Source organism: Fusarium verticillioides, chromosome 2 (genome assembly GCF_000149555.1).
Source record: "Fusarium verticillioides 7600 chromosome 2, whole genome shotgun sequence".
Classification (NCBI taxonomy): domain Eukaryota; kingdom Fungi; phylum Ascomycota; class Sordariomycetes; order Hypocreales; family Nectriaceae; genus Fusarium; species Fusarium verticillioides.
The window spans coordinates 1-26,600 of record NC_031676.1 but is presented as its reverse complement, the minus strand read 5'-3'; the positions used below and the strand labels follow the sequence as shown (position 1 = coordinate 26,600).

Sequence of the window (26,600 nt, the reverse complement as noted above, 5' to 3'; positions counted from 1 at the left end):
TTGGTTTCTTCAATCTGGCCTTCACGCCGACCTCCAGGTATCGCACATGTGGAAGAGCAACTGGGCACGATGCAAATACGAATGGAATGGGAGTATGAGCCACTGATCTGCTCATTTCTCAATCGCATGCGTGAAAAGCGTGTCATAACAGATAAATTCGATGAATCGCTATATGACCAAGCTCTAGTTGGCGCCAGGCCTTTTGTTCAGGCAACGATGTCCAAGGCCAAGGTCAATATACGAGATTCGCAGGGTTACTCATCAATTTGCATGGAGAACATGCACGAGGCATCACGCACTCTACAGATGTATTCACAGCAGCTCTCTGCTATCGAATTTCATAGAGAAATGGCACTCGCTCTTCTCGCCGATTGTGCAGAACTAGCAGAGATGCTATGGGAAAACAATGCGGCTATGAAAGACTTTGACAGAACTCGATACGGCGAGCTTATGCTTGCAGCTCGAAAGGGCCAAGACTACATTGACCAGAAACTACATGAAAGTAGTGCAGTCGACACGACATTGAACACTGGTAGTGGCGAAACCATGACTTTTATCATTCATCCCACTAATGTAAGATTACGGGAGCTACGGCAGAGGTTTCACATTGATCTTATACCGGAGCCTGAAGAATCAAGCCCATCTGGCCCCCAGCCGAAGCTCGTAGTCAACCTCCGACTGATATAAGCCAGTCATGCATTGGCCAATGCAGTGACGTGAGAGGTGGTGTCGAAAGGGTAAGTTCCTCCGAGGCCATCGATCTATTCTGGTGTGCGTTGACAGCCGAAAACGCCTAACTCCACACTACCTGGGTCCACCCCTTAACGTTGGATTCCCAGCTTTGGACGAGTTTCTTCGTCGCTGCCTCTCCGACGATGCCCAAAACGTTATCTGCGTCTTCGAAAATCCACGCTCTTACCGCGGGCTCAAAATCTCTCCCATATACTTGCTCTTTCATCTTCGCCACGGTGGCCTTGCCCTCCTTGAGTGTAGCCTCAGATACCGTCACAAGCTCCCTGATCTGTGCCATGACCTCTTTTGGAAGGTTACTCTTCCCAGAGCGATCACGCTCTTTTTCGCGGTCATTGAAGGCAATAACCCATTGGGCCGAGGCTTTAATAGCGACGGAAGTGTCGCGGAGGATGGCGAGAGAATGAAGCGTGCTCAGACTTGTGACTTGCTCTGAGGCGTTTGCGAGAGGCAGAAGCTCTAGCTTGAGAGTGTCTATGGCAATTTTAAGAGTGTCCATAATCTGGAAAAATTCCTCTGGGATGGGTTTGGCCCTATTGATACTGGTTGCGAAAGGAATGAGAGTACTGAGTAGGCTGGTGACCTCAAAGTAGGTTGCCTCTTGTGGGGTGAGGTCGCCGCTGGGACCGTTAGAGAACTTCATGAAAGAATTGCTAAGTTGACTGAGTGATTCGAGGACGAAGATTTGGTCTGGAATGGCGGCTGTCGCAGAAGCCTTATAGAGGGGAGGAGGCTTGTAACCCAAGAGTTCATGGAATGCTTCAGAGAGGAGGGATAGATGAGCGCGGCGATTCTATACATGTTAGCTTTGCTTCATGGGGAGAGGAAGACATACTGTTGGCGGTGGTCCAATTCGCAAACGGGAGTACACAGGTGGTTGAGAACTGTAGTCCCATGACGGGAAAGATCCATAGTCTACGGTCTCAACCAGTTTCATATCGTCGGCCACTTCGGCTTCTTTCGTTAGTACTTTGTCAAGAGTGGTGAACGGCTGAAAGACTCACTGAATCGTGGATCGGTCAACACCTCTGAGAAGCGTTCGCCCATGATGCGATCGGTTCTAATCTCTTCTACCAGACTCATCACTCGTGTGCAGCTCCACCGCAGGTTTTCAATGTATTCGGGGATATCGATTGCGCTACTATAACTTTCCGACTGGAAAGCATCCATAAGCCGCCGGGGCATTTTAAGCTTCAGTGACACTTTGAAGTGAGAGCTCAGCAAGTCCAGAAGGTCAGAACCGGCCCGGTCCGATGATGAGATAAGAGCAGGTGAAATCGTGGAGAGGCGGTCGTAAAAAATGGGAGCGAGTGAGTCCACGATGGTACGCTTAACACCCAGTGTATTCCAGATTTCTCGGGCACGAGACGCCGAACCAACTCGAAGATGCAGTTGTACTAGAAGTAGGGAGATGATGCTGTGTTTCGGTGTCAAGGCGAGCTGGTGTTCGAGAAAGAGTAGGGCTCGCAGCAGGGGGGCGTAAGAGATAGGAATGTTCGAGGTATCGGTTGACGGAGGAAATGCAGTTTGGATTATGCAAAGACCGATAATGACAGCCAGTTCCGGTCTGATCTCAGCCTCGATAGTAGAGCTTTTTGAAGTCAAGTCAGATAGCGACCGGTGAGCCTCGAGTGCCGCCTCGGCGATGGTTGAGAAAGCAGGCCCAGGTGAGCTAGCATCAAGTTCAACACCAGAGACAAAACATTTGCGCCGAGGCTTTATGCCCGGTACTGTGCCGTACATATAAGGGCATGTGGCTGCAAAGTACTTTAGCTTGAAGGAAAGGTTGACCAGTCTAGCCGACTGAATTTCGTCCTCTGCAGCCCGAGCCAACTTTGGAACGAGCCCGTATGCCATGTACTTTAATGCGGCTGGGTTGAGTCTCTCTGCAAAGGCTTTGATTTCATCAAAGCACGCAGCATTCGTTCCTTGGCTTTTCACGTAGCTGATCAGTTCCTTGAGTCGGAATGATGCAGGCTCGTTCTCAATAACATCGTCATCGTCATTCGATGCAAGATTGAAGGCGGCCGAGACACGCGCCAATAGAATAGTGCGCTTATGGATGGGTCGCAGATTTGGCGACTTGATGAACTTCAATAGGAGTTGTTGGACAGTTTTTTCAATGCTGGATATTGTCAGTCGGGGCTTCTTCTGCTCTTGAGCTCGCACATACTCTGGCTTGGTATTCTTGATCTCTGTGGCGGCTTCAATGAAATGCTGCCAGACTTTCCAGTCTACCGCCATGAGACTTGGCTGACCGTTTTCGCCTTCGATTGATAAACAATCCCTGCACAACTCGAAAATAGCTTCGAACTGCTGTTCTTGTTGGTAGTGAGAAATGGTGCGTAGCATCAACTCCTTCCTGCCCTTTCGGAACTGAACAAGAGGACTGAAGACGGGACTCGAGACGAGTTTTGCCAAGTCATCCTTGGAACCATGCTTTTCTGTTACATCGTATAACAGCAGGATCTCTTCTTCTGTTTGGACACTTCGTGGCTGTGGTTCGACGTCTTCGCCTCCAGTAGCCGCAGTCTAGGATTGTGAGTTCAGGGGCTAATTATTAACGAAAGGGGTAATACCTCTTCAGCCAATTGTGCAGCACGTTGAATCTGTTTCAATGCGAGCATCCCATAGAGCTTCTTTTTCTCTAGGGGTGGTTGAGGGCTAGTCTGGCGGGAATCAGTGAGGAATTAAACATAAGATTGCTGCCTGCACTAACCGCCAATAAATGTGTGGTCACGATGTTGTAAAACATCAAGCTCCGAGCTTGAGGAAATGACCTGTCCATTATCGCGGCAATCTTGGAGTATGTTAATCGTAACTCTTGTCAGTAATAGGTTCCCGTACCTGTTGCGCGCTGACAAGATCCCAGTGCAATATGCATGACTCCAAGCAGCGGCTGGCGCTTCGGTATTCCTTGGGCGCAGCCTTCACGAGACGTACCCTCAATGGTCCAATTGTCTTGGGAAAATCTTCTTCGTCCATCAGGCTGAGGCTGGCCCATTCAAGGAGATCCATGGATTCGACATCTTTGACAACGGTTCCTTCTCTGACATACTTGTCAATAGCGGTTATGGCCGCGAACTTGGAAACGGGATCATCCAGGTGGCTTTCAGCACATATTTTCATAATCTATTCATATGGGTCAGTCTACGGATGGCTCAAGTACAGCTCCCATCAAATCGCACCTCATAATATTGGTCGTGGGAAGTTTGGGCCCGCTTCTCTGCAAGACGGACCACAGCAGCCCAGTTGCCATCGTTAAAAGCAGACTGCAGCTGGAGGTCGACGCCGTTCTTGAGATTGGGTACCTGTCGGCGATCCATGAGTGTCAAACTTCACGACGCTTTTCCCGCCCCAACTGACTAGGTAGAATCGACTTGATTTATTGAGAGTGAGGTTCGTCGAAGTTTGGAGGGGCTCAAATTGAAGGTGGGATGTCACAGGAAGGTGGGAGGGCAGGAGGGGCGGCGGATTAGTGGCGGTGCGGCCTGCGCCACATCACCGCCAACTCTGTCGCACGTTCTCCAACGCTTTGGCTCTGCTACAGCATCAACAGAAATACCTAACACCACGTGTTTCCAGACTCAAGCATTACACTCAGGTGTGCTCTCAATGTCACAGCGCTTACATCTGTCATTATAATCCGTGGTTTTATTGCCAGCTCAATCATCAACTTCTCTCAGTCATGGTTCCCTGTTCTATCCAGGCATCTTCTTCACTCCGTACCTACCCTGGGAAGTTGTGAGCCACCGCATGAGACGTAGTAGTTAAAGGCAATGCACTGCACATCAGATATGGACCTCTTTCTACAGTAGAGTTACATTCTACAAACGATGGTGACTAAGATGTAACCGTTGGAGGACTTCCGCAATGTGAACGCGGCGACAATTTGTCAATCTTCACTCAGCTTCACCGTGTCCTTTTACAGATTGACATGCCCAATGCTCAATTGAGAGTTCAAGGACAACAAGAATTGTTCATTTGAGGAAGATGCAGCACACCGATCCAAGAAGGGTAGGGACACACAAGGACAATAAAACCGCTCCAGCTTTGATGGTACAACCCATCTGCGAGCATCATTTTGTGGTTGGTGTTGAAATGCGAGTCGATCGAAATGTTCTCATGTTTAGAGAAGTATAACTGCATTGACAATCTTCGTTGCTTTCGGACAATTGAGCAAGACACTTTTCCCTTCTTATCCAATGAACATGGGAACCCAGCCAGAAAATGAGTCTTTGGAGATGGCGAACCGACCAGTGTCGCCTCTCAGCGTAGTCGCAGAAGAAGATGACCCCGAATCTGTCGACACCAGTGCATTAGGAACTCCCAAACCCGAAGATACTCAACACGGCACTCAATCGGTCCACGATGGACTGCTAGCACCAAGTCGAGAGGATAAGATTACAGAGGACCCCACGTCAGTACACACAGACTGTCCCCTCAACAGACATGTTTTATACTCCCTCATGACAATTGCGTTCATCGGCTCAGCTTCTCTCATTTGCAATTGCTGGTTCATCGCATATATCCAAGTCAGGACAGACAGAAGCTACATAGCAGCCGTCATTGTTGGAGGCAAGCTCTCGTCTACTGAAGCCAAGCTCATCGACGCGGCTTTCTCCATTCTGGTGGCTCCAGCCGTGGTCGCAGTTGCCAATTGGCATATGTCCAAACCTGCTCGTCTTTCAGCAGTAAACGAGCATAGCGGAAGAAACTCAGCCGTGAGCATGAAGGTCCTCGTTGAAGTCGCCAGCATAGACTGGGGGTCCTTTAGCCCACTTAAGTTCTGGACTTTCGTCCGTTCAAGGCCTCGCGTGATCTGCTTGGGAATGATCGCTGTTCTCTCAGCCCTGAGTTTCTCGTTGCTTGGCAATGCTGTGGCATATCAACAGGCCGGAGTGGATACGTCTACGCAGGTGCTTGAATATCTGCATGATACACATTCGGTGCTGCCGGGAGGCTCACGCCCAATACCACTGGACGACCAGTCAATCCGGCAACAGGTTGCGGCAAGACTTCAGGATAGGCTTTCACGCCTACAGCAAGGGATGCTCAAGCCATCTATAACAGGATTGGTGAGCGTCAAGGTCTCGGATCAATCACGTTCGTCCCTTTCTCCTGCCGTCATGCAACTATATCATGCCCCAGTCTATCGACTAAAAATGATTTGCAGTCCCTCTCATCTTCAAGGCGTATCAATGATGCTGCCAGACAAACGTAACCCGCATCTCAGGTTTGTCCTTGAGGAAACAGCTTCAGTATTCGGCTCAGAGTCAACGGCATACGAAGCATCGCTCGGCACAGACCAAATTGATATATCAGATATAGTACTGAATGGAAAGAGAGACACGTATCCACTCATTGCCTTCGATGAGACTGCTCTTAGGATCGGGGTTATGAATTCCGGGTACGATGATGCCCCAGTGGTTACTACAGAGCGATGGGGTAGCTTGATACCTTTTGCCAAAGGTTTGCCCGGTACTGAGCATCGACAAACAAACCGCAGCCTGGCATTTTCAGGTTTGACATGCCGTTTAAATAGATCCACTGGATGGGCTGATATCAAAGTGAACGGGAGTGACTGGTCGATGATTGAGAACACCCTTGTCGATGAGAAGCCTGATACAGGGCACGATATTCCGGTGCTGAGCTTGACGCCACGTACTGATGCCTTTGATGATAGGCGTGATGGCAGACCGTCCGGGCTCGGCGGACACTTGCTTCGAGCGGCACTTGGAGCGGTGACGGAAGGAAGTCGACAGATTTGGGACCTGGAAACCCTTGCCGATGCTTTCCTATGGTACGAAATAGAGGCCCGTCAAGTACTCCTTGACAATTACCAAACGGCAAGGGCTGAGAGATATCAAGTCCAGTCCAACATCGATGAATACGCAATGACATTTGTTCCATGGATTCTCATGTTCGGGCTTGAGACGCTAGGAGCCGCATGCACGTCGACGATCGGGCTTACACTCGATTCTTGGAAGATATACTCGCTTAGAACTTGGAGGATGCTGGACTCGATCCGATTGACAGCTGATGTTGGAGTAGCTTTGGACAAGCAGGTGTTTGAAGAGCGCTCAACGTGGCATGCCACGAGGCTGAACAAGTGCGCCGATGAGGCTCGGTTCCAGTACGAGCCCGACGCCCGTTTGGATAGTGCGACTGGTCTTTATACTCTAGAAATCCGCCTTCGACAAATCTCGCGACCGCATGACTGATAACGCACAATTGTAACAATTGCGGGATTCTGATAGGATGACGGGTTTAGACGTTCTGGTACATTAAGTGTTCATGCAGTGCCTAAATTGAATAACCGTGCATTTTGTGTAGCTCTTTGTCCTTCGTTCCTCAACTGCAAAGCCATCATCCAACACCTACCATATCGTGACAGCTCCGTATATACTTGATCGGTCTCAGAACCCCATGCCAGCTGGTGTAAGACGAGGTGTTGATCCAGGCATAAACAGTGAAACCTGGCAAGCAGCGATTGGGACGTCTTTGTATCTCAACAGTAGCTGTGTTCCCATCGGTGTAGAAAAGCAGTGGATGTTTGGGATACCTTAGGATAGAGACGTACAGATCAGAAAGTCATTGCCCTACCAATTTGCGAAGATGCGCTGACCTAGCCTGTCAGCCGAGGTGGACTGGGATTTTCTCAAAGATGCTTGCACTGAGAGGAGATCAGACTTTTCGCTTAGTAAAGATAGCAGAATTTTGCACCGCGCTTCCGTATTGTACAGTATATGATCTCCTTTAATGTTACAATGGCACCTCTGTTGTCAGTCATGATGCCGAGACAGGCTGGGAACTAGCAGGTCAACGCAAGCTGCCGAGAGCGAACATCCCCATTAGAACCAACCACGGCCTTCCTTTTTCCGTTTGTCGGTCTATGGGAGTGATGAGTATTGGGTATTCTCTTCGGCTGTAGCATCGTGGATATATAACGTACCCATGCTTGTTTGCAATCGCGATATGCCCTGCTCGAGCGTCAGCACCCTGCCCCGATTGCTCCATCCAAAGCAACATACTGGAAATACTCTCCACACATATTCTTATCGCCTCCGTTCCTGAACAAGCATCTATAGCTCCTTTGCGCAGCCTCTTGGCATGGGTCGTAGAACTCGCTCTTCGATTTCCTACGCCTCGTCAGTGTCGCGATCGTTGACGGGTGGGGCTGTCGCTGACGTTTCGAACTTCCGGCGTTTGTCTTCGTTCCATGCTTGGGTATCGGTATCGCTTGACTTCGGAGGCTCCGTGGCCTCAGTAGTGTCTTTTGGTGAAGAGGACATGGCGACGACGTTTGGGGGTAAACGATGGAGTCTTGGAAATCGCGGGATGGTTAAGATGATTCAAGCCGACAAAGTTAAGGCGGGGCCGGACGGTTCTTAAAGCGGTTAGTGGCGATCGCCAATCCGTTCAAAACGGATTCAGAGAGAGTTTACAAAACCCAAATCTAACAAATGCCAATTGTTCAGCTATGCTACAAGAAGTAAATTGCAGATCTAACCGCCTCCAGCGTCTCAGTTACAGAAGACAATTAAAATCAGCAAATGCATCGTTGTGTATGCCTGGATGTTGTTTCACTGTCTCGTGATGTCATATTTATGGATCGCTTGACTACCCTGAAGCCTACTCACTATTGAGCTACTCACAAGATGTTTCCTCTCCACGAATTTTATGTTACAAAAAAAGGTTAATGTCTAGGTTTCAAAAGACTACAACGAAGACTGTATCGAACTTTGAGCCTGAGAATAGTTTTGGTTATGGATCAACAAGCCAAAGATCGTCGCGATGCAGAGTTCTGGAGGAAATATCCACCGCATCATCGACAAGTATTCACAGTTTGGGGAAAAAAGCGCGAGGTAGGCATCATCGAAGTTTTGTACTCAAGAACTCGCAAACTCTGTTATGCTTGCAAATTGAAGCAGGGATTTTCATTATATATACTCAAGGCTGTGGGCGCCGTTTGAACCGAGATCTACCAGAAGCCATCGTCACACCAGGCTTTCCCATTCCGTCTCGTGCTCTCTATGAGTCCGTCCCTCGCCTTTTGTATTTTCCTCGTCGTCTCTTGACTGCAGCATAGTCCCACGTCGAATTCTTTTAGATCATTGTCGCCCATGGTCGCCAATGCAGCTAGACCGAGATACGAGTGGTACATATCCGGAGGCCCTCCAACGGACTTGGAGAAACCGCCAATGCGATGCTGTGTGATATCAAGAAGATAACGTCGCGAAGGAATGACGTTGATGATGCTAGAATTCCCTAACATCTGGAAGACGAGTAAGTCCTGTGCTCTGTTCAAGGAGACATGGGGAACTTACTTCAAGTGTACCGCCAACCCACCAACAGTAGCACGTATCGGCCTTCTTGTTCCATCGACCGTTGAATCCGATGTGACCAAGATCGAGCTCACCGGCCTTTGACTCGAGAAAATTTTCCTCAGCTTCATCTTCTTCCTCTTCCTTGGCGAGGTAGGCGAAGGGGCGGGAGGCGAGAAAGTGTAGGAGCCCATCACGATTCGGGACGCCCCGTTTCAGTGCCTCTTCGGGAGGATGCGGTGTTGTGAAGTCTAGTGGCCTGTCTAAAAGCGACAGCGCACCTATCGCGCAGTATGCATACCCAGCTAGATAGGTGAGTTATGCGAGTATACAATGAGTCAAGGGACCATACCATGGGATTCGTGCTGCGACGATTCTGCCACTCCACCGTCATATGTCTAAGAGGTGTTAGTGAGACGGCATCGCTCAAGTAAGTATAACGTACCTGGCCTCTGTTAATGTGAGCAATCATTTCATCAATGTTCAGATCCTCCACCCAGCCCTCATCGCCTTCCTTCACATCTCCTCTCAACATCCATCGAATACAGCTCGCTAGATAGCTGTGTCTCATATCTCTGCCACCCAAAATCTTTCCATCCCAAAAAACTTGCCCGAAACTCCCATCCTTTCTCTGAAGCATATTCAGCCACTTCAACAACCGTACTCTGTCCACCCCGCTGAAAGCTGTCCTCGCCTCATCCTCGCCATCGGCCGCCAGACCCAACAGTACAAGCGCAAAAAAGGTAGCTGCGATATTTGCTGTGCCCTTGTATGCTTCTTGAGCTGGTAATGCGTGCGTTGAACTTCCACAAAAGCCACCTTCTGGATGCTGCAGACTGAGAACCCACCAACGGATAGCAGCACGTTCAGTATGGGTGAGCGGAACAGAGAGAAGGTCAAGCGCTGAGATGGTGAAGCAAGCGAAAGTAAGGCGGGTCGAGTCGTAGGCTGTGTAAGGGGACGGGAGATATGTTTTATGACAGCGCTGCCAATACTTGATGTGCTGTTGCTTATCCAGCAAGGGATCACCCGTTCCCGACATTTCTGAAGAACAGACGCCCGACTTTAACAGTCGTATGTCTTCCTGGTGTGTAGAGCGAATGTGTTAGTTGAAAATGCTTAAAGTGAATGTACCGCTCGGTATGGTGCGTGCATGTCCGAGTCCTACCAACAAGGCTCACAGCTCGAGATCGAGCTTGAGTGGGAAAGTGGAGTCGAATCCAAACAAGGGCATTGACGTTTCGGCCACAAGCAACGCCACAGTAAATGCCGTCCCGCGACGCCATGAGGCGCTCCTGCAATCGGATCCAATTCGCTAGCCGCGGTTAGCGGCCCGCAAATGCCCAGGGCATCCATCATGCGCGGGTGACGCATGCATAACCCCTGGCTTGCTGCTAAGGTAGTTTTCACAACCTAACAACTGTTCAGCGTGACCTGGATGTTGATCAAGTGCTATTTAGTACACCTTCCAGCTGGGTCATTTGTTTTACATTCCTTTATTAAACACAAGATCGCTTCTTTTTGACCCCTTGAGCCCCTCCTTTTCTGCTGCCAGTTTCCCCTTCTTTGCGACTGGCGAAAGCCTCTTACAGCGACGCACTTGACACGGACGAGCCAAGTACATCGAGACACCATCCTAGAGGGAACCAAACGCAACCATGGCGCTCATATCTGCCAAAACGATCATAACATCCGTCTCACTTTTCCATATTACCCTCGCATACTTCTTCATCACCAATCCAAGCTCCATCAATGAGCAAGCGCTGGTCTTCATGCTGGGAGAAAGCATGGGAATGGTGAGTCTCCCTCACAGCATGGCTGCTGGTCGCAACGTCTCCGAAGCCTGGTTAAGCTGACTCGACTCATGGTGAAGCCTCTAGCAAGAGGGTTTGAACTGCAAAGTCCTCCACTCGCATTCCTCGCCGCTGTCCTCGTCTTCGTTGGCTTTAGTGATCTGGTATCCCTATCCATGCCCGATGAAGTCTGCCTCATCTTCCACTGGGGTACACAAGGTTGGCATCCCATGCCCGAGTCCTACTCATGATCGACGCTAATTGCCATGCAGCTCCCCTGCGATCGTTCCTCTCCCTCGGTTTCGTCGTCTACATATTCCTGTTTGGTCCATCGTCTCCCATGTACGACAAGTCCTCTCGCAGCCACCTGTCGCATCCGAGCTCGTATAACCCATCATATCGCCCTGCTGGCTGGGGCGGCGACATGCTAAAGAACCGCCTATTCTTCACATTCATCTTCATTGAAACAATGACATGGTTCTGGGTTTGGATCACGTTACGCGAAGAGCGAGAGGTGATACTGAACAAGAAGTCTCGAAGACGAAGCCACTCGCACTCTTTCTAGGAGATTGGCTGTTTTCACAAATATTTAGTTAGTATCACTGAGCGATTGTTGGAAGGTGTTCTTTGGACGAGACAACGAAACACTCGAAAGAATTAGATACTCAAAATTATTTACGCGACTCACGCAAGGGCTATGGAGCTTGCAGAAAGACCGAACAAGCCAAGAAACAAAGTGAATGGCTGATAGATTCTCATCTAGAACAAGTTACTAAGACAAGCAAGGCTGGCTGATTTGCAAACGCATAAATAATAGTCTGTTAAGCTCTATCGTTCCATGATCGTATATAACAAAAAGAGGTATCCATAAGGGGCTATGCGCCATTCGATGTTTCGACGAATGATGCCAAAGCTGAAGAATCGGAGACGAATAAAAACAGAAACAGAAACAGAAACAGCGTTGTACCGCAGAGCTTTGGGACCCTGTAATGAAGCGATTCCAACACTGTCGTCCAGGAAATTATCTAGTATAATTCGTCAAGTCGTTGAACTGCTTTCTAACGGAGAATTTTCATCAAGTCGCAGGTGCCTTCCCCGCAGTGGCCGTGGACGGGCCTTCTGACTTGTTTTGAATGATGGTTGGCGCTGGTTCTAGGCTCGGCTGAGGCTCATTCTCTTCAAAGATCTGCTCCTCGATCCGCTCCCCCGGGCCACCTATCACCGGACTAAAAACATCAACTTCTTCGACATCGTCGTCGTCGTCGTCTTCGGACCCCTCGTCTTCTTCTTGAATCGTGATTTCTCCAGATCGGCGTCCCAGGCCAGAGGCACTAGCGCTGCGGGAATGCGAACCGGAGCCACTGTTGCGTTGGCTTTGAGAGGGCCCACCAAAATTGTTTAGTGTCGGGCCCTTGAACAAATTCCGTTTCCGCTTGGCGAACATGATGCCTGATGCAAAAGGGTTAGGCGAACCTGGAGCTTGTGGGGGACCTTCGGATGGCATGCCTTCATTGAACATATTCAGAGTCGGCGGAGTCGCTCGCACGAGACGAATATTGGATGGGAAGGCATGCGACGTGGGTGTTGCTGGAAGCACCTTGACTGAGTGGTGTGGTGAATGCCCTCGTTGAAGAGGTGTCTTGGACATCGAAGTAGAGAACGAAGCAGCGGAGCTCGTAGACGACGCCTTGGAATGCGAGTGATGGTGATGATGGATGGATCGAACAGAGGATACCGAGGATGATGTCGACTTTCGGCCCCGAAGTCCAGCTGACGACCGCCTGACAGTCGATCTCGGTGTAAGAGGAGAAGGAGACAATGACTGTCGTTTGTACGATGTTGCGATCCGAGGTGGCGGAATTGTTGGTGACGCCAGGCTTCCCGATGCCGTTCGCTGGGTACTGCTCCCAGCCTGATAGGTCTTCTGGCCGTTAGCCACGACTCCCTTCGGCAGTGAAGCAGTTGGCTGTGTTCCTGGCGAGGTAGAGTTAGGATATTTGCTTGTCTGTGGTCGCGAACTCCCATCTTTACTGCTCGCTGTGCTCCCCTCCTTCTTGTGTAGGTCGGGGGTGCTCTGGCTGGTTCGCCTGGCGTGGCCACGTCTCCTCCTTGTCGCACTTTCGACAAGCCAATGTGTCATATTCTTCCAGTGGGATATCAGTGGTTGACTAGGTCTCCTTTTTGGCCTCCCATGGCCGTTGTGCTGGTGATGTTCGTCACTAGCATTCGAAGCCAGTGCGTCCGAAGTCGTGACAAGGTGAAGAGTAGAGCCTCGAGACCGAGCACTGCGTATTAAACCCTCCTTAGGTGGTGGAATAGGCCTGCGCTGGCGAGATGTTGACACGGACCTTATCGAGTCTTTGTCAACAGGTGGCGGAGGATGATCGCCATCTTCGTTCATTCCTCCGGAGTCCCTACCAACCTCTGGAAGCTGTGGAAGGTCAGTTACCACATAGTCGACGTAATGTGCGCTTCGTCGCTCGCTCCTCCCCCTGTTTCGGGAGTTTGACGGTTCAAGTCTCAAATGTCGCCCGGTGCCGTTCGCCTCGTCAACTTCGTGTAGGATTGGAGCCATTCTTTCTAGCCGACTAGATGCCGCGGATAGCCGTCGAATGCTGCGGCTGTCGATCTCCCTTTCTCTTCTCTTCTTCTCCCTGCGCTGCATCTTGCGTTGTTCCTTTTCTAATAACAGAGCCCACCAGCCAGCCAAAGCATCGCACTTCTGTGCCAACACGCTTTCAATCACTCCGTCAATATTGACACCAGAACTTCGCATCCTCTGTAAGCAATCCTTCTCCAAGGGCGTCGAGAAAGGGGGCGGTTGCTGGACATCTAGAATGGCTCTCTGTGTCGGAGCATGTTCAGCCAAGAATGAATTCGAAAGAATCTCGGGCAGCGATGGACGTAACAATGGCCTTTTCGATAATAATGCCTTAATTAAAGGAATAGCCTCGGGGGGCATATTATCGGGAAATTTGGGATCCTCGCTCAGGATCTTGGTCCGGGTAATATTATCGTCATCGTCATCAAAGGGAAGTTCACCACACAGCAGTGCATAGAGGATGATGCCCAAACTCCAAACATCAACCTTTTCACCAGCGTACTTTTCGCCCTTGAGCATCTCGGGTGCAGAATAGCAGATGGTGCCGCAAAACGTTTGTAGGTGGTTCGTCCTCCCCTCGTACTCTCTTGTGAAACCGAAGTCGACCAGTTTGACGTTTTCGTGCTTGTCGAAGAGGATGTTCTCAAGCTTCAGGTCTCGATGGACACATGACTGATTGTGAACATAGCTAACTGCGCCAACGAGCTGTGTGAAGATCTTTTGCACTTTCGAAACAGGGAGTGGACCGTGCTCGAGTAGGTGGTTGTAGAGTTCATCGCCTTGTGGAAGTTAGCAGGTCAGCCAAAGAAGAGGCGAGCAGATATTTACCAGAACAGTACTCCAGAACCATCCAGACCATGTTTTCAGTGACAATAACTTCGTATAATCTTGCTATATGTGGATGTATGAACTGCCGGTGATGGTGGATTTCTCGTGCAAGGTTCGAGTCGCCCTTGTTGGCAGACTTGAGAACGACCTTGTTCGGGTTAGCCATTGTTGAGGATAAGCCGGCATTCTGCTAGACTTGAAGTACCTTGGAGCCATTGGTCAGTTTATGCGACGCCAGGTAGACTTTTCCGAAAGATCCCTTCCCGATCAGTCTCCCAAGAGCGTAGTTGCCAACAGATTTGAGGTCATGGCTCGCGAATTCGCTAGAGCAAAGATTAGCAGGTCGGCATTTGGGAAGGTAAGGGATCGTACTCGAGAAGCTCCTGATACGAGCGAGCAAGCTATTACGTGTTAGGATGTATGTTGAGGACGCAGTAGGGTTCACCCAATAGACATACCTTTGCCTTGCGCACAAGCTCTGCTTGTCCTTTCAGGGCCTGCATCCCTCCGCGCCGGATGCCGCCTGGCCACGCCGCGAGGAGGGAGACCGAGTATGGGTCGTGTACGTTCGGTGAGGGACACGAAGCGATCGGCTTATGTCGAGCGGTAGCGGAATATTGACGGGAAGGAGTCCCGTTGGCGGTATCGTATCAATCGAGAACTGTAGTGGCACATGCAGGATGACCGAAGCTGCGAATTAATTATGGTAAGGACAGACTCGTAAGGGGATTAATAGTCGAATTCTGAGGAGGTCATCAAGGATCGCGTATTATTAAAGTCGCTGCATTCAATGAGGTCGTGATAAACGTTTCGTTTCGTTTCGTTCGCTGCTCAATCATTTGGTTGCGGTGAGACACGGGGACGGCCAACAGAGTCAAATCAATTCGCAAGTCGTCAAACAATGCACCGCCGCGACGACGGAGAGAGGTTCCAGGATGTAGTCGAGGGAATAGCACAAGAAATAAACATAAACAAGCGGAAAGAAGGGGAAGAAGAGACTCTTGCAGGTGAGGTGATGTGACAACTGTTGTTGTACGGAGCAAGTTAAGGTTTGGGGAAATATTTTGGGAGCTGGAGATTGGATGTTGGTTGGAGCAGGGGTACTTGTGACACCAGCATCAGTTCACCAGCCAGCAAGTAACTTGCCCAGACGTCAACCTGACTTAGCGGCCGGCGCGCGGGCGAGGAAAAGCCCGACTATCGGTGCAACGCCAAAATGAAGATCATTATTTTGGCCTCTTCAGTTCTATACCCGTATAATCGAATTATTCATCTTGTTCTCAGACACAAGAATTATCAGCACGATGCGACATACTTCTCGTCCAACGGTCAACTCCTTGAATCGGATAGCTACGACCTTGGACCAGGGGGATAAGCATGAACAGGGGATTTCCATTCGTCTGACGATGGGATTGAGGCCCTTTAATCAAAACATGCAGGGGACGTCACCGCGTCACGTAATTGGGTGCTTTTACAATGAGAGCATGTTTCTTTGCCATTGAAGACTTGAAATAATCCCTTCAAGAATAGCGGCTTGCCGTCGGTTTAATAGTGACATGATCCCCAACCAACCAGAAGAAGCTTGTATCACCTGATTCACGTTCTGGATTTCTGGATTAACATCGATTCTGTCCTCATACTCCGGAATTACAGTCGATGTAACGAATAGCGGATCATCTCAACAGTCCATCCTTTCACAGACACCAACCGTATGCTTCACACTTGCGTTGGGCAAACTACTGGTACATCAATGAGCCTGTGGAGTTATCTATCAATAACTGCGTTTCCGTTCATCTTCATGGCTGTCTGTCAAGTCACGTTTTCCACTGACTAAAGCTGCGCGGGATTAATTGCTTCCCTCTCGGTATGTCTCAGACCTTAAGGTAGGGATTACTGACGTCGATGACAATCCGTACTGCATCTACGTATAGCAGTGACATGACATGGTCGAGACCCGGGTATCGCTAGTAACAATCCGACAGACGAAGCTAGATAGGCGATCATGCTAGTCCCCGTGCGGCAAGACTGGGCTGTTCACCACACAATGACAACTTCGGAGCCATTTATCTTAGCAATGGCACGATGACGTTTGGCATAAACTACTGGTCACTTGGCCACGGATGAATCTATGTCAACTTCTTCTTGATCAAGTGAGCAGGACGCAGATTCAACTCATATGAAGCGTGCCGAAAGACCTATAGCAGATTCACACCAAGGAACGCTTCCAGTCCATGGCGGAACACCTCTCAAAATGTTAAGCATTTAGAGAACAGACAAACCCACCATTGGACAGGTAGCAGACAACTCCGACTGGCCATCTGTAATGTCTGGATAGTATAGGAGTGGCTCCTCAGTTGCCACCCCTTCTCTGAGTTTTGGCCGCAGAAAAGTCGTTGGGCCGATGGAACTCAAATCAAGATTGGTATGCAAAGGATGATCGAAAATGGGGGTATAGACAAAGGCGCCAACACCAACTGTCAGAGACCACAAGCGCATCGTCGCATTAAGGTTTCATGGGCTTTCGATTCTAGCGCAGCCAAGCGCAGCCATCATGCGACCGCGGGTGCTTGCGCCAGTAGCGCCTATCCACGACTCGGGTTTAAGGTTTCTGAAGCTATCCAGACTCGGCCAGACAGCTTCAATAAAGCTTAGTCTCTCATCCTCGCGACTCATCAGAGGCTACCGCTGGAATGCAGACTATCAAAACCAAGGAATTCAGAATGCCTGTCCACTGTCGACCCCATTGGTGACATTGTATCTCATAATGCGACGCGTGGTTTTTTATGTTTCCTTGATTGAGGCTCAAGTGCACCCAAAAAGGGTATAATCCGAATGCCTTCCCGTTGGCAAACTCAGTTTATCAGGGCGTTGTTCCTGGCTAAAATTTGCTCTGAGCGTTGTATTTGAGACGATCATGTCCCGATCAGTTCTATCCCAGGAGTCATCTCAAACCTCAATACTATTGTCTCATGGGTGTTGAACAAGGCCTTGCCAATATTATTCCCTTGTTCCACCTCATCCACTATTTGTACATCCAAGATGGTCAACCAGACGAATAGCTTCCTCAGCCTATTGGCTCTCGCAGCCTTGGCCGAGGGATACTGGCGCATGTCGTGTAGCATCATACAGACTGGCCGAGTTGATCCCATCATTGCCCCTGGGACCTTCTCAGCACACGTCCACAAGGTCTCTGGGGCCAGCAACATCAACATTGACTCCACCTTTGACAGCCTTCAGGCCTCAAGGTGCACTTCCTGCGAGGTTCAGGACGACAAATCGGCCTACTGGACACCCCAGCTCTTCTACCAGCACGCGAATGGGAGCTTCCAGATGGTCCCCAACGGCGGGACGGTGATATACTATCTCGGGCGTGGAGAGAACAGGACAAACATCGAGCCATTCCCTCCAGGATTCAAGATGCTATCTGGAGACAATTTTGCTCGGTCTTATGACTCGAAAACAAAAACATACAGTAACTCAAGATACTCGGGCCGCCCAGTTGCCGATCGAGTCAGTTTCGCGTGCCTGGATAGCTCAGGGCCTTCAAAGGAGCGTAACTATATGTGGAAGACAGATTGCGACAACGGCATGCGAGCACAGATCCATTTCCAATCATGTTGGAATGGACAGGATTACCAGTCTGATCAAAGCCACGTCGCCTACATGTCCTCAATAGACAACGGTATCTGCCCTCCGAGCCATCCACGCCAGCTCCCACATCTGTTCTTCGAGGTCATCTATGGAGTCAACAATATCGACAAAAGCAAAGGTGGCCGATTCGTCTTTGCCAATGGAGACACTACTGGCTATGCGTTTCACGGCGACTTCCTAAACGGCTGGAATCCGACTGTTCTTGCGACTGCTATCAGAAAATGCATCAACAATGATAGCATTGGAGGAGCCATTTCTAAATGTCCCATCCTGGCCGCTTCGCAAACACCATACTTTAGTGACAACTGTCCAGAGATGGCCCCCCTGATTGAAGAGCCCATTCGAGGCATGCTTGATGCTCTTCCTGGGTGCAATAAACCCTTCGGTGGCCCCGGCAGAGCGCCACCGCCAGTATGCGACGCCAAGCCAGCCATCAACAACCTTGGAGACGCCGGCATCGGATCTATCTTTGACCCTGCTATCGGGGATAAGGTTGGCTCCTGGTCTTATGTTGGCTGCGCTCCTGAAGGCAGTCGCAGCAGAACATTGAACAAGTTTGCTGTGGCATCAAATAGTATGTCTATCGAGTATTGCACATCGACCTGCAAAGCAAAGGGCTATCCACTCGCTGGGATGGAGAACGGCCGGGAGTGTTATTGCGCGGGATCGCTCACATCAGGGGCCTCATACACCAAGGCTTCAGCATGTACGTCATCAAGAAAGATGAGTTGTGTAGGAAACACAACACAGTATTGTGGAGGACCCGACTTTCTCACAGTATGGAATGATACCTCATACACACCGCCCGCAGAGCTCGTTGTCGGTCAGACTCAAATCTCAAAAGGCATCGCTACATATTATGGATGCTACGCTGAGGGCAACACTGGTAGAGCACTCTCATCTGACAGCACGGCGGACACGACTGGCATGACAAACGAAAAGTGCGTTGCGTTCTGTCAGGCTGGCGGCTATAAATATGCCGGCACGGAATACTCCCAGGAATGCTACTGTGGCAACGATATTGTCAACGGAGGCTCCAACATAACCGATATATCTCAGTGTTCGATGCAGTGCAAAGGGAACATCTTCAGCTACTGTGGTGCAGGCAACCGATTGAGTATGTGGAAGATCAAGCAACCCGATCAACCAACTGGACCCATCACGGCACTCGATGGTGCTGCCGTATGGAAAGGCTGCTACACGGATGGAGGGTCAGGGGGGCGGACACTTCCTAGTGCCACCTTTACGGGCTCTGCCGTCTCTCTCGATACCTGCTTTTCGTTCTGTAGCAAACTCAACTACCCCCTATTTGGAATGGAATATGGACGGGAATGTTATTGTGGCTACTCACCCAAGACGCAGGCTACTGTTGCACCAGATGGCGACTGCAGAATGCCATGTGCGGGAAACTCCTCTCAGAAGTGTGGTGCCGGTAATCGCATATCCATCTGGAACAACACACTTTATACTCCCACGGTCAACCTCGAGGCCCTCAACACCCCACCAAAATACCTTGGCTGCTATACAGAAGGAAAAGGCGCCCGTGCCTTGGGAGGTGCTAAGACCACAAATAAGAAGATGACTCTCAGTGTCTGCTCAAACTTTTGTTCTAGCAAAGGATTCACTTACCTGGGACTCGAGAACGGAGAGGACTGTTACTGCAGTGGGAAGGGCCCTTCTAACGGTAGTGTTGAAGCTCCAGCATCGCAGTGTAATGTTGTCTGCAAGGGAAATAAGTCCCAAAAGTGCGGTGCAAGTAAGAGGTTGAACGTCTACCGTCTCGCCAGAGTCTCAAAGACTAAAACCACAAAAAGGTCTTCCGAGAGAAGACAAATACAGGAAGTGGGAGGAGACCCTTGAAGGGGATATGAATTAATGTACTTAAATGACGACGTTGCACGATTAATACAACCTCTTTATTAACCATAGTCTCAACTTCTGGATAAATGAGGATGGTCGTGTCGTGGAATTTTGTGATTATTGGCATAATTCAACAGCTTATGGAATAACAAGTAACGTCATCGCCACCGTTCGCACAATCATTGTGTCTGATGTGTTTGTCTTACGACTATTCGTCGATACACTGAATGAGGCTGACCAGCCACAGAAAGTATCAGACACGAGATTCCAACAATCTCTTTCATACACGACACAAATAGCTATTTAGGCATTATGCATGCGAGAATAGCCGTCCTAAAATGAAGCTTGATTGCGATCGTTTTGCTACTTACGGTGTGAAGAATGGCCCATGTGCGTAGCTAGATAGTGTCACTCACTAACATATAAGCCAATGATCCTGTCAGCTAATGGTCATAACAGTATAAGAGAAGAAGAAACATAAAATAGGTCTTACTAGGACCATTATAGTAGGCTTCTATCATCCTTCAGGAGCTTCTGCTTTGTCAACCGAGGCTGAAGATGCCGACTTGAAGACGATCTCAGTAGTACAATCCTGAGGGCATATAAACTTATGCCAGCAATTTCCGCCACAGCTGTCGCTACAACTATAAGATGTACCAAATAGACACAGAATAGACTCGAGGCTAAATATGCCTGAAATGACTAAACGAAGGTACAATTTAAAGTCAATGCCCAAAGTGAGTACATCACCCCCAAACCATGAGGCCAGGTTTGTATGCCCAAGTAAATAAGATGGGCCAAGACTAGGATCGCATTTCAGTGAATAATATGAACAAAGACGATCCAATGTCTTATGGTAGAAAAACGCGAAATGGAACACCTTTCAACTGTGCAAGGATCTGTGACAACATCAAGGGGTGTACACACGTCGGATATTGAAGGAGGAGGAGTCGAACACCGCAGAGACTCTCTGCTACATATCTCCATATTAGTCAACATATCACAGGATATTCAACTTGGATAGATATACTCAGTGAAAGATTTAAAAGACTGATCTCTCTGATTGATCAAGCTATAGCTAGATTAGACCATACCACTAGAATCGAGGATTAGACCAACGTAAAATTCAAACAGTATAACAATGAGGCAACAACAAGGGGAAGGAGTTTAATATGACATGAGTGCCTACAGAATGACCAACTGACCGGGAGCAGAATATTGGCTGGACGTTGTTAAAAGCTAGCACCTTGATGACAGTTTGAACCATCGTCAAAGTGATGTCCCACATCAACGCTACAAAAAAATGAATCTAAAAATATTTTTACTCTCTAGCCATACTGGATTTCGACGAGCCAGTAAATGGATGTGGCTTGAGTCGGATGGCGAGCGGGACTTAATCATGATGTGGGCAGTCGTTCTAAAGAGACCTAATAGGTTTCTATTGGTGCCGAAGTAATGGGCAATTATTCTGTCCTGCTTCCCCATATATTAAATACACATCCCAAGCATCCATAGCGCTGTCTTTATGCGTAACCTCAAGCAACGACGGCTCCCGGCTCTATTCATGCCCTGTCAGATTAGCCCCTGTTCCTCCAACGCGTGTTTCAAAGCGGCCATCTTGTTCAGCAAGAGAATGAAGCTATCGAGCTGATCGCGGATTGTTGCGAGTCGTTGACGTTGTTTTGGGTGAAAGTCTTCGTCGAACTTCCAGATGATGTTCTCGAGTGATGCCAGGGCTTGAGTGTCATCGCCAGTGTAGCAAGAGATATGGCTCAGAAACTGGGCATAACCGAACCGCATTTCCTGAGCATGTTTGACGTCGGCGTCGGTGATGGATGCTACAGTGTTCTTGAGGTTGTTCCGTATAAGACGGAACGATTGAATATGCTGCTGCGCCTGTTTGAAGTACGACTCGGCGCCAGGTACACCGTGAAGGTGCATGGTCATCACCTCAAGCTCGTCAATGTTTTGATATAAAGAGTCGAAGACCTGTTTGATATCCAGCGCCTCGTCGAGTTGGCTCTGTTGGGCTCGGCGGTTATGCTCTGTCATCTCAAACACAGCAAGCGCGGCTTCGTGGAGAGCAGGAGAGATTCGCGGTGCGTTGGTAGAAGACATGATTGTTGTGTACAGCTAGATGTCTTGAGTTCCTTGCCGGGTTAGTAGATTCTTTCGTTCGCAATGAGAAGAAGCTTACTTCTGAGGAGAGTGCAAGTGACTTGAGGGAGTGAAATGTGCGCAGAGAAAAATGTTGAAGAAAGAATAAGTTACGTCACAAGACGAGACCTTGTGTAACCGGCTCAACACTGCACACAACTGCCACCAGGCACCTAGCGCTATCGGCCTCAATTACTTTCCAAACTAATCTATTAACCGGGCGAAGCATTTGTTGTTTTCTCATCCCATCTCATGAACTCACCTCAGGATCACGTACCCCGAGTCTGTACAGCATCAGTTGATGAAACATGGTGACGATAATCTCAATTACCTAAGCCATGGTTGCCCCGAACGCAGTAATTGTGAAGCAATCTTGCCACCAGATTCTGGAACTTGAATGCCGTCTCGATTGAGATGTCGGATCTTTAAATGTCCATGAAATTAAGTGTGAGGACCGCTTTCATGGCATCAGAGCAGCCAGCAGGCCTTCCGGGACAGGAAGGACGTTGATAGCTGGCCTAACCACTATAGCAGCATCCATCGCGACGTCTTATCTCGTTTCAATGTCCAATAGCATCCAAAAGTCTATGTAGATGAGGAAGCTCAGATGATGTGAATTATATGTAAGCCAAATGCATCGCAAAAAGTCTGTCCCTATGGTTCATATGATATGAACACCCTCAATATCGCAATCGTTCCCAGCCATACATACCTGCAGTATGCCTCATTTTTCAGGAATGTTCTCATTCGTGCAAGCGTATTAACAAAAGTTCGAAAGCACATGCCTCATGAATATATATGCATATATTGAGAGATGGTCAGTGAGTATTGTGGTAGCCATTATGCTGTCCCATTTGCGCAGTATCCCGACTTTGCTGTTTCGATAAATATCGAAACCGGCATCGTGGTTTCGAAATAACGCGCTTCGCTGCCACAAATAGTCTTGCTCCGGTTTATTAGTCAAGGGTAACTCTTAAATGTCGAGCTATGTTGCTTCAGAATATATGTACGGAACACTCAACAGTAACCAGACTCAAGTGCAAACCTAGCCTTAGAGCCCCTTTGCGCTCAAGAACTTTCTCAGGAAAAGTAACAAGTTATCAAGGTTCAAGTAGCAATTCAACGAGTGACTCCACAAGCTTGAGATGCTGTAGACATTCACCCACCAAAAACAGGTCACGAAGCAAATAACAAATTCAAGGGGCAGGTGATGACCACAACATTAGTACACGCTTAATAGAGACAACTGAGGTGACAACCAGCCGCTTGAGAGATGTCGGGTCCAGGTACTGTTGGTAGTCGAGAGTGCGCAGTCGCTGGTAATATGGCAGACGAGCCTCGTATTCGAGCTGCCTGAGCGATTCTCTTGAATATGATGTTTTATGCAAAGATCAGGAAACCAGTAATTGGAGAATTCCACGATTAGTAGCTTGCTAATACACCTCCTCGCTACTGGAGTCAAAAGAACTCGGAGAAATGCCAGTAAGGTGACCATGGTAACTCGTTAAACTTCATGACGGATGATGATATCTTATACTCGGCATAATGTCAAGTATGCAACTCTGCGGGATGGACATATAATATCCCATCAAGGCCGAGAATCTACCATCATGGCTTGCCACTCATATGCATGATCTGCTTGTTGACTTCTAATGAGACTGCTGTCGCATCGCACTTCTCATCTCAACATTGGCTTTGATTAGTCTCGAGCCCCGTATTCCGAAGTCGATCCGAGGAAAGATACAACTTCCCTTCCTATTCCCAAAAGATGTAGATATAAGAAAATGGTTCTTCTCATCTAATGGTTAGACTGAGATTGTCCTGAGATTGTCCTGATACATTTAAACAGGTGTGTTGCCCACCTTTCTCGAAGAGATCCTTTGTACATGTCTGTGTAAGAATTACTCATCCTACTGCCGCTGTATATGTCTATGTAGCGAACTCTGTGGATCAGCAGTGAAAAGGCACCTCCTCGCTATGTAATGGACGGATTTGTATATATAGTCATGGGCCTCTTGCCGATACGCCGGGGCACCATGTGGACTGTTTTTTCGGACTACTCTTTGGTAGAAGCATGTTGCCAAAAGAGCTTGACTAGCATACTTGAGCTTGAAAGACCGAATGCAAGCCCCCATTCAGTCTCCCTGAGTAACAAACATGAACGTATAGTGACGTCGGTGGTTGGGGGGCTTTCTATGATCTTGAGTCAGCCTAAGGACACTCGTCGCCAAGTCAGGACATTCATCCGGGCCATTGCCCAACTGTGCTGGTTTGACATTATTGGCGGCGGGTGGAGAGAAATGCCATATGGCTCTGGTGGAAGCATTGTTCCAGGAGCAATAGATCTGGAGATGGACTTCGGCTAGAATGTAGAGTGCGCTGCTTGAAGAAGAAGCACAAACTAGATAAGACTTATATGCTCCAGATCTCTGTTTCATCTTATGGGATAATATACGACCGTGTTGTGGCAATTGGCTCGAGAAGATCATATCATAAGCTTCCTGCCACTCACCATGAACTTCGGCGGAAGAAGAGGTGGGGGGTATTTGGCATCATATCCAGGGGACTTGAGACTAGGAACAAGGCTGGTTGTGGATCAAGGCATGATTTGAGCAAGCAAAGTCTTGCATATTCAACGTAACGCCCAGAACATCCGACTCACCGACGCCGAGAACGTTGGCATCTTGGCAGCCAAGCTGGCAATCCGGCTCCTTCAGTCTTGGGGTAGTTTGGGGGGTTGGGGGATCTCCGGAGATGAGCCAGTAGCAAGGGGGAACTTAAACTTATGGCAACGATGCCCATTGGCCATTTTGCGGAGAACGCGACATTGAATCCTACCCCGCAATTTAAATCAACGGTATCGTGGGGTAAAAGCGCGTGGTTTGGGAACGATACCGATCGCTAGCGGTGGACCTCACCTGAACTTTGCTAGAATATCCGATACAGTTATTCCACCAATAAAATGTCCACCATGAAATATATCGAAAGACCTGGTATAATAAAAAGACGTGAGTATGGCATTGACAAAATCTTTCGCTATCAGCGACTCATTCGATAGTCAACATGTTGTTCAATAACCTTCTCTCGGCGGTCACTGTGTCTGCTCTTGTGTCGTCAGTCATTGGCACCTCGTCACGCAACTCGGCGCTGCCAAAGAGACCTCATGTTGAAGCTGCTCCCTATGGCACAGGAAAAGCCTTTCCTGCTTCTCCCGCGCGATCTCGTAAGGACTTCTGTTATGTCAACGCGGGTAAGGGCAAGAATGTCGACGATGCTACTCGCATTCTGAAAGCATTCAAGAAGTGCAATAAAGGTGGCACAATTGTACTGGATCAAAAGTACAGCATTGCCTCGCCACTTGACTTGACCTGGCTCGCTCATGTCGATGTCATCATTACTGGAGAGGTCAACTTCAAGTCCGACCCGTACTACTGGGCAGACCACAGTTTTAAATATGACTTCCAGAACATGTCCTCGTTCTGGAAGATTGGTGGCAAGGACATCAATATTTATGGCGACCTAACAAAGGGGGCATCTCTGCTTGATGGCCATGGGCAAGCTTATTGGGAAGAGATGGCTGTCAATAAGACTGTAAGTCATGATACATCCTAAAACTCCTCTGTTTCCAGTCCATACTAATTGGTACAAAGCTACTGAGGCCAATCCTGTTGACGATTGAGGACGCACATGGTCTTACTATGTCAAACCTGCGAATGCGCAACCCACCCAATGTAAGTCTCGGTTACATCAAGTGTGCACAGTCCCAAACTCACATAAATTAGTGGTTCAACATTATCATCAACAGCACCGATGTTTTGATCAGTGACTTGGACCTCGAAGCCAAGAGTTTAAATGGTGTCAAAATCGCCAACTCTGATGGTTGGGACACATATCGCTCCGACCGCATTGTTATCCAAGACTCCGTTATCAACAACACAGACGGTACGTTCTCATTTCTGCAGGTCATGTCCATATTCTTACAGCAACAGATTGCGTATCCTTCAAGCCAAACAGTACAAACGTAGTTGTGCAAAACCTCGTGTGCAATGGCTCTCATGGTATCAGTGTCGGTTCCCTGGGCCAGTACAAGGGTGAGACCGACATCGTGGAGAATCTTTACATCTACAATATTTCCATGTCCAATGCCAGCGACGGTGCTCGAATCAAGGTCTGGCCCGGCGTTGAGACTGCTTTCCAGAGTCTGTTGAACGGCGGCGGTGGTCTCGGCCGTGTCAGAAACGTGACATACGATACGTTCTACCATGAGAACAACGACAACGCTATTACCATTACTCAGTGTTATGGCCAGAAGAACCAGACTCTATGCAACGAGTTCCCGGTAAGTTCACCTGACACAAATCAACTACCCGCCCTGACAACTAGTACCAGGCAAACTTGACTATTGAGGATATCACCATGAAGAACTTCTGGGGAACAGTTTCAACGAAATACGACCCACGAGCTGGATCTCTTGTTTGCAGTGCACCCGATGTAAGTGCCCAGTACCGAAAACATAGTGGAATGGACTGACATCATGAAGCGTTGCAGTAACATTGTAGCTGAGGGCATCAGAGTCCAGGTTCCAAGCAAGAAGCCGCCGGTCTATGACTGTCAGAACATCGACACGAGCAC

General features: G+C 48.9%; 10 protein-coding genes across 14 annotated transcripts; 5 read left to right on the top strand and 5 right to left on the bottom strand.

Moving 5' to 3' along the window:
* Positions 1–69: 69 nt before the first annotated feature.
* Positions 70–687, top strand: FVEG_15731 (hypothetical protein; the record flags this gene model as incomplete). Its single annotated transcript, XM_018904927.1, has 1 exon — positions 70–687. The coding sequence occupies one exon, from the start codon at positions 70–72 to the stop codon at positions 685–687; it is 618 nt and encodes a 205-aa protein (XP_018751020.1).
* On the bottom strand, positions 528–4,253 carry FVEG_15730 (hypothetical protein). 2 transcript variants are annotated; one of them, XM_018904925.1, is made up of 8 exons: positions 3,939–4,253; positions 3,598–3,882; positions 3,470–3,550; positions 3,330–3,419; positions 2,924–3,282; positions 1,755–2,875; positions 1,586–1,704; positions 528–1,543 (listed from the first exon to the last, which is right to left on the bottom strand). In XM_018904925.1, exons 1-8 carry the CDS (start codon positions 4,074–4,076, stop codon positions 794–796), a joined length of 2,943 nt encoding a protein of 980 aa, XP_018751018.1. In that variant the 5' UTR covers positions 4,077–4,253; the 3' UTR covers positions 528–793. The 2 variants fall into 2 exon arrangements, with proteins under 2 accessions (XP_018751018.1, XP_018751019.1); XM_018904926.1 differs by having other exon boundaries at positions 3,598–4,253.
* FVEG_05809 (hypothetical protein) lies at positions 4,061–7,132 on the top strand. Its single transcript, XM_018894041.1, has one exon. The coding sequence runs from the start codon at positions 4,956–4,958 to the stop codon at positions 6,972–6,974; it is 2,019 nt and encodes a 672-aa protein (XP_018751017.1). The 5' UTR covers positions 4,061–4,955; the 3' UTR covers positions 6,975–7,132.
* On the bottom strand, positions 4,292–8,254 carry FVEG_05808 (hypothetical protein). Its single transcript, XM_018894040.1, has 3 exons — positions 7,942–8,254; positions 7,785–7,892; positions 4,292–7,733 (listed from the first exon to the last, which is right to left on the bottom strand). The coding sequence occupies exons 1-3, from the start codon at positions 8,043–8,045 to the stop codon at positions 7,565–7,567; spliced, it is 381 nt and encodes a 126-aa protein (XP_018751016.1). The 5' UTR covers positions 8,046–8,254; the 3' UTR covers positions 4,292–7,564.
* A 360-nt stretch (positions 8,255–8,614) lies between these two features.
* Positions 8,615–10,231, bottom strand: FVEG_05807 (protein farnesyltransferase/geranylgeranyltransferase type-1 subunit alpha). 2 transcript variants are annotated; one of them, XM_018894038.1, is made up of 4 exons: positions 9,523–10,231; positions 9,430–9,475; positions 9,081–9,382; positions 8,615–9,028 (listed from the first exon to the last, which is right to left on the bottom strand). In XM_018894038.1, the coding sequence occupies exons 1-4, from the start codon at positions 10,117–10,119 to the stop codon at positions 8,735–8,737; spliced, it is 1,239 nt and encodes a 412-aa protein (XP_018751014.1). In that variant the 5' UTR covers positions 10,120–10,231; the 3' UTR covers positions 8,615–8,734. The 2 variants fall into 2 exon arrangements, with proteins under 2 accessions (XP_018751014.1, XP_018751015.1); XM_018894039.1 differs by having other exon boundaries at positions 8,640–9,382; positions 9,523–10,217.
* Positions 10,232–10,486: 255 nt separating this feature from the next.
* FVEG_05806 (hypothetical protein) lies at positions 10,487–12,823 on the top strand. The gene is made up of 3 exons (XM_018894037.1): positions 10,487–10,873; positions 10,951–11,089; positions 11,143–12,823. The coding sequence occupies exons 1-3, from the start codon at positions 10,736–10,738 to the stop codon at positions 11,433–11,435; spliced, it is 570 nt and encodes a 189-aa protein (XP_018751013.1). The 5' UTR covers positions 10,487–10,735; the 3' UTR covers positions 11,436–12,823.
* On the bottom strand, positions 11,460–15,550 carry FVEG_15729 (CAMK/CAMKL protein kinase). 3 transcript variants are annotated; one of them, XM_018904923.1, is made up of 6 exons: positions 14,759–15,550; positions 14,673–14,701; positions 14,506–14,623; positions 14,301–14,448; positions 12,377–14,251; positions 11,483–12,319 (listed from the first exon to the last, which is right to left on the bottom strand). In XM_018904923.1, the coding sequence occupies exons 1-6, from the start codon at positions 14,801–14,803 to the stop codon at positions 11,946–11,948; spliced, it is 2,589 nt and encodes an 862-aa protein (XP_018751011.1). In that variant the 5' UTR covers positions 14,804–15,550; the 3' UTR covers positions 11,483–11,945. The 3 variants fall into 3 exon arrangements, with proteins under 3 accessions (XP_018751010.1, XP_018751011.1, XP_018751012.1); XM_018904924.1 differs by having other exon boundaries at positions 11,613–12,844; positions 12,902–14,251; XM_018904922.1 differs by having other exon boundaries at positions 11,460–14,251.
* A 401-nt stretch (positions 15,551–15,951) lies between these two features.
* Positions 15,952–20,036, top strand: FVEG_05803 (hypothetical protein). The gene has a single exon (XM_018894036.1). The coding sequence runs from the start codon at positions 17,340–17,342 to the stop codon at positions 19,809–19,811; it is 2,472 nt and encodes an 823-aa protein (XP_018751009.1). The 5' UTR covers positions 15,952–17,339; the 3' UTR covers positions 19,812–20,036.
* Positions 20,037–21,383: 1,347 nt separating this feature from the next.
* Positions 21,384–21,929, bottom strand: FVEG_05802 (hypothetical protein; the record flags this gene model as incomplete). The annotated part of the gene is made up of 1 exon (XM_018894035.1): positions 21,384–21,929. One exon carries the CDS (start codon positions 21,927–21,929, stop codon positions 21,384–21,386), a length of 546 nt encoding a protein of 181 aa, XP_018751008.1.
* Positions 21,930–25,031: 3,102 nt separating this feature from the next.
* On the top strand, positions 25,032–26,576 carry FVEG_05801 (hypothetical protein; the record flags this gene model as incomplete). The annotated part of the gene is made up of 6 exons (XM_018894034.1): positions 25,032–25,559; positions 25,619–25,699; positions 25,751–25,910; positions 25,952–26,307; positions 26,358–26,459; positions 26,541–26,576. 6 exons carry the CDS (start codon positions 25,032–25,034, stop codon positions 26,574–26,576), a joined length of 1,263 nt encoding a protein of 420 aa, XP_018751007.1.
* Positions 26,577–26,600: the final 24 nt, after the last annotated feature.

What these genes read in the sequence shown, in the direction of transcription:
- FVEG_15730 (XM_018904925.1), bottom strand. Translation starts at nt 4,076, where the DNA reads ATGGATCGCCGACAGGTACCCAATCTCAAGAACGGCGTCGACCTCCAG. An exon ending in CCCACGACCAATATTATGAG is followed by an intron (nt 3,883 to 3,938) that starts GTGCGATTTGAT and finishes CCATATGAATAG; the next exon opens with ATTATGAAAATATGTGCTGA. An exon ending in ATCAAGAATACCAAGCCAGA is followed by an intron (nt 2,876 to 2,923) that starts GTATGTGCGAGC and finishes GACAATATCCAG; the next exon opens with CATTGAAAAAACTGTCCAAC.
- FVEG_05808 (XM_018894040.1), bottom strand. Translation starts at nt 8,045, where the DNA reads ATGTCCTCTTCACCAAAAGACACTACTGAGGCCACGGAGCCTCCGAAG. An exon ending in AAACGCCGGAAGTTCGAAAC is followed by an intron (nt 7,893 to 7,941) that starts GTCAGCGACAGC and finishes GACGAGGCGTAG; the next exon opens with GAAATCGAAGAGCGAGTTCT. An exon ending in ATGTGTGGAGAGTATTTCCA is followed by an intron (nt 7,734 to 7,784) that starts GTATGTTGCTTT and finishes ACGCTCGAGCAG; the next exon opens with GGCATATCGCGATTGCAAAC.
- FVEG_05803 (XM_018894036.1), top strand. Translation starts at nt 17,340, where the DNA reads ATGGTCAACCAGACGAATAGCTTCCTCAGCCTATTGGCTCTCGCAGCC.
- FVEG_05807 (XM_018894038.1), bottom strand. Translation starts at nt 10,119, where the DNA reads ATGTCGGGAACGGGTGATCCCTTGCTGGATAAGCAACAGCACATCAAG. An exon ending in GTCGCAGCACGAATCCCATG is followed by an intron (nt 9,383 to 9,429) that starts GTATGGTCCCTT and finishes TCACCTATCTAG; the next exon opens with CTGGGTATGCATACTGCGCG. An exon ending in GGGTTGGCGGTACACTTGAA is followed by an intron (nt 9,029 to 9,080) that starts GTAAGTTCCCCA and finishes CTCGTCTTCCAG; the next exon opens with ATGTTAGGGAATTCTAGCAT.
- FVEG_15729 (XM_018904922.1), bottom strand. Translation starts at nt 14,803, where the DNA reads ATGCAGGCCCTGAAAGGACAAGCAGAGCTTGTGCGCAAGGCAAAG. An exon ending in AGCTTGTGCGCAAGGCAAAG is followed by an intron (nt 14,702 to 14,758) that starts GTATGTCTATTG and finishes AACACGTAATAG; the next exon opens with CTTGCTCGCTCGTATCAGGA. An exon ending in GGTTCTGGAGTACTGTTCTG is followed by an intron (nt 14,252 to 14,300) that starts GTAAATATCTGC and finishes AACTTCCACAAG; the next exon opens with GCGATGAACTCTACAACCAC.
- FVEG_05809 (XM_018894041.1), top strand. Translation starts at nt 4,956, where the DNA reads ATGAACATGGGAACCCAGCCAGAAAATGAGTCTTTGGAGATGGCGAAC.
- FVEG_05806 (XM_018894037.1), top strand. Translation starts at nt 10,736, where the DNA reads ATGGCGCTCATATCTGCCAAAACGATCATAACATCCGTCTCACTTTTC. An exon ending in TGGGAGAAAGCATGGGAATG is followed by an intron (nt 10,874 to 10,950) that starts GTGAGTCTCCCT and finishes CTCATGGTGAAG; the next exon opens with CCTCTAGCAAGAGGGTTTGA. An exon ending in CTTCCACTGGGGTACACAAG is followed by an intron (nt 11,090 to 11,142) that starts GTTGGCATCCCA and finishes ATTGCCATGCAG; the next exon opens with CTCCCCTGCGATCGTTCCTC.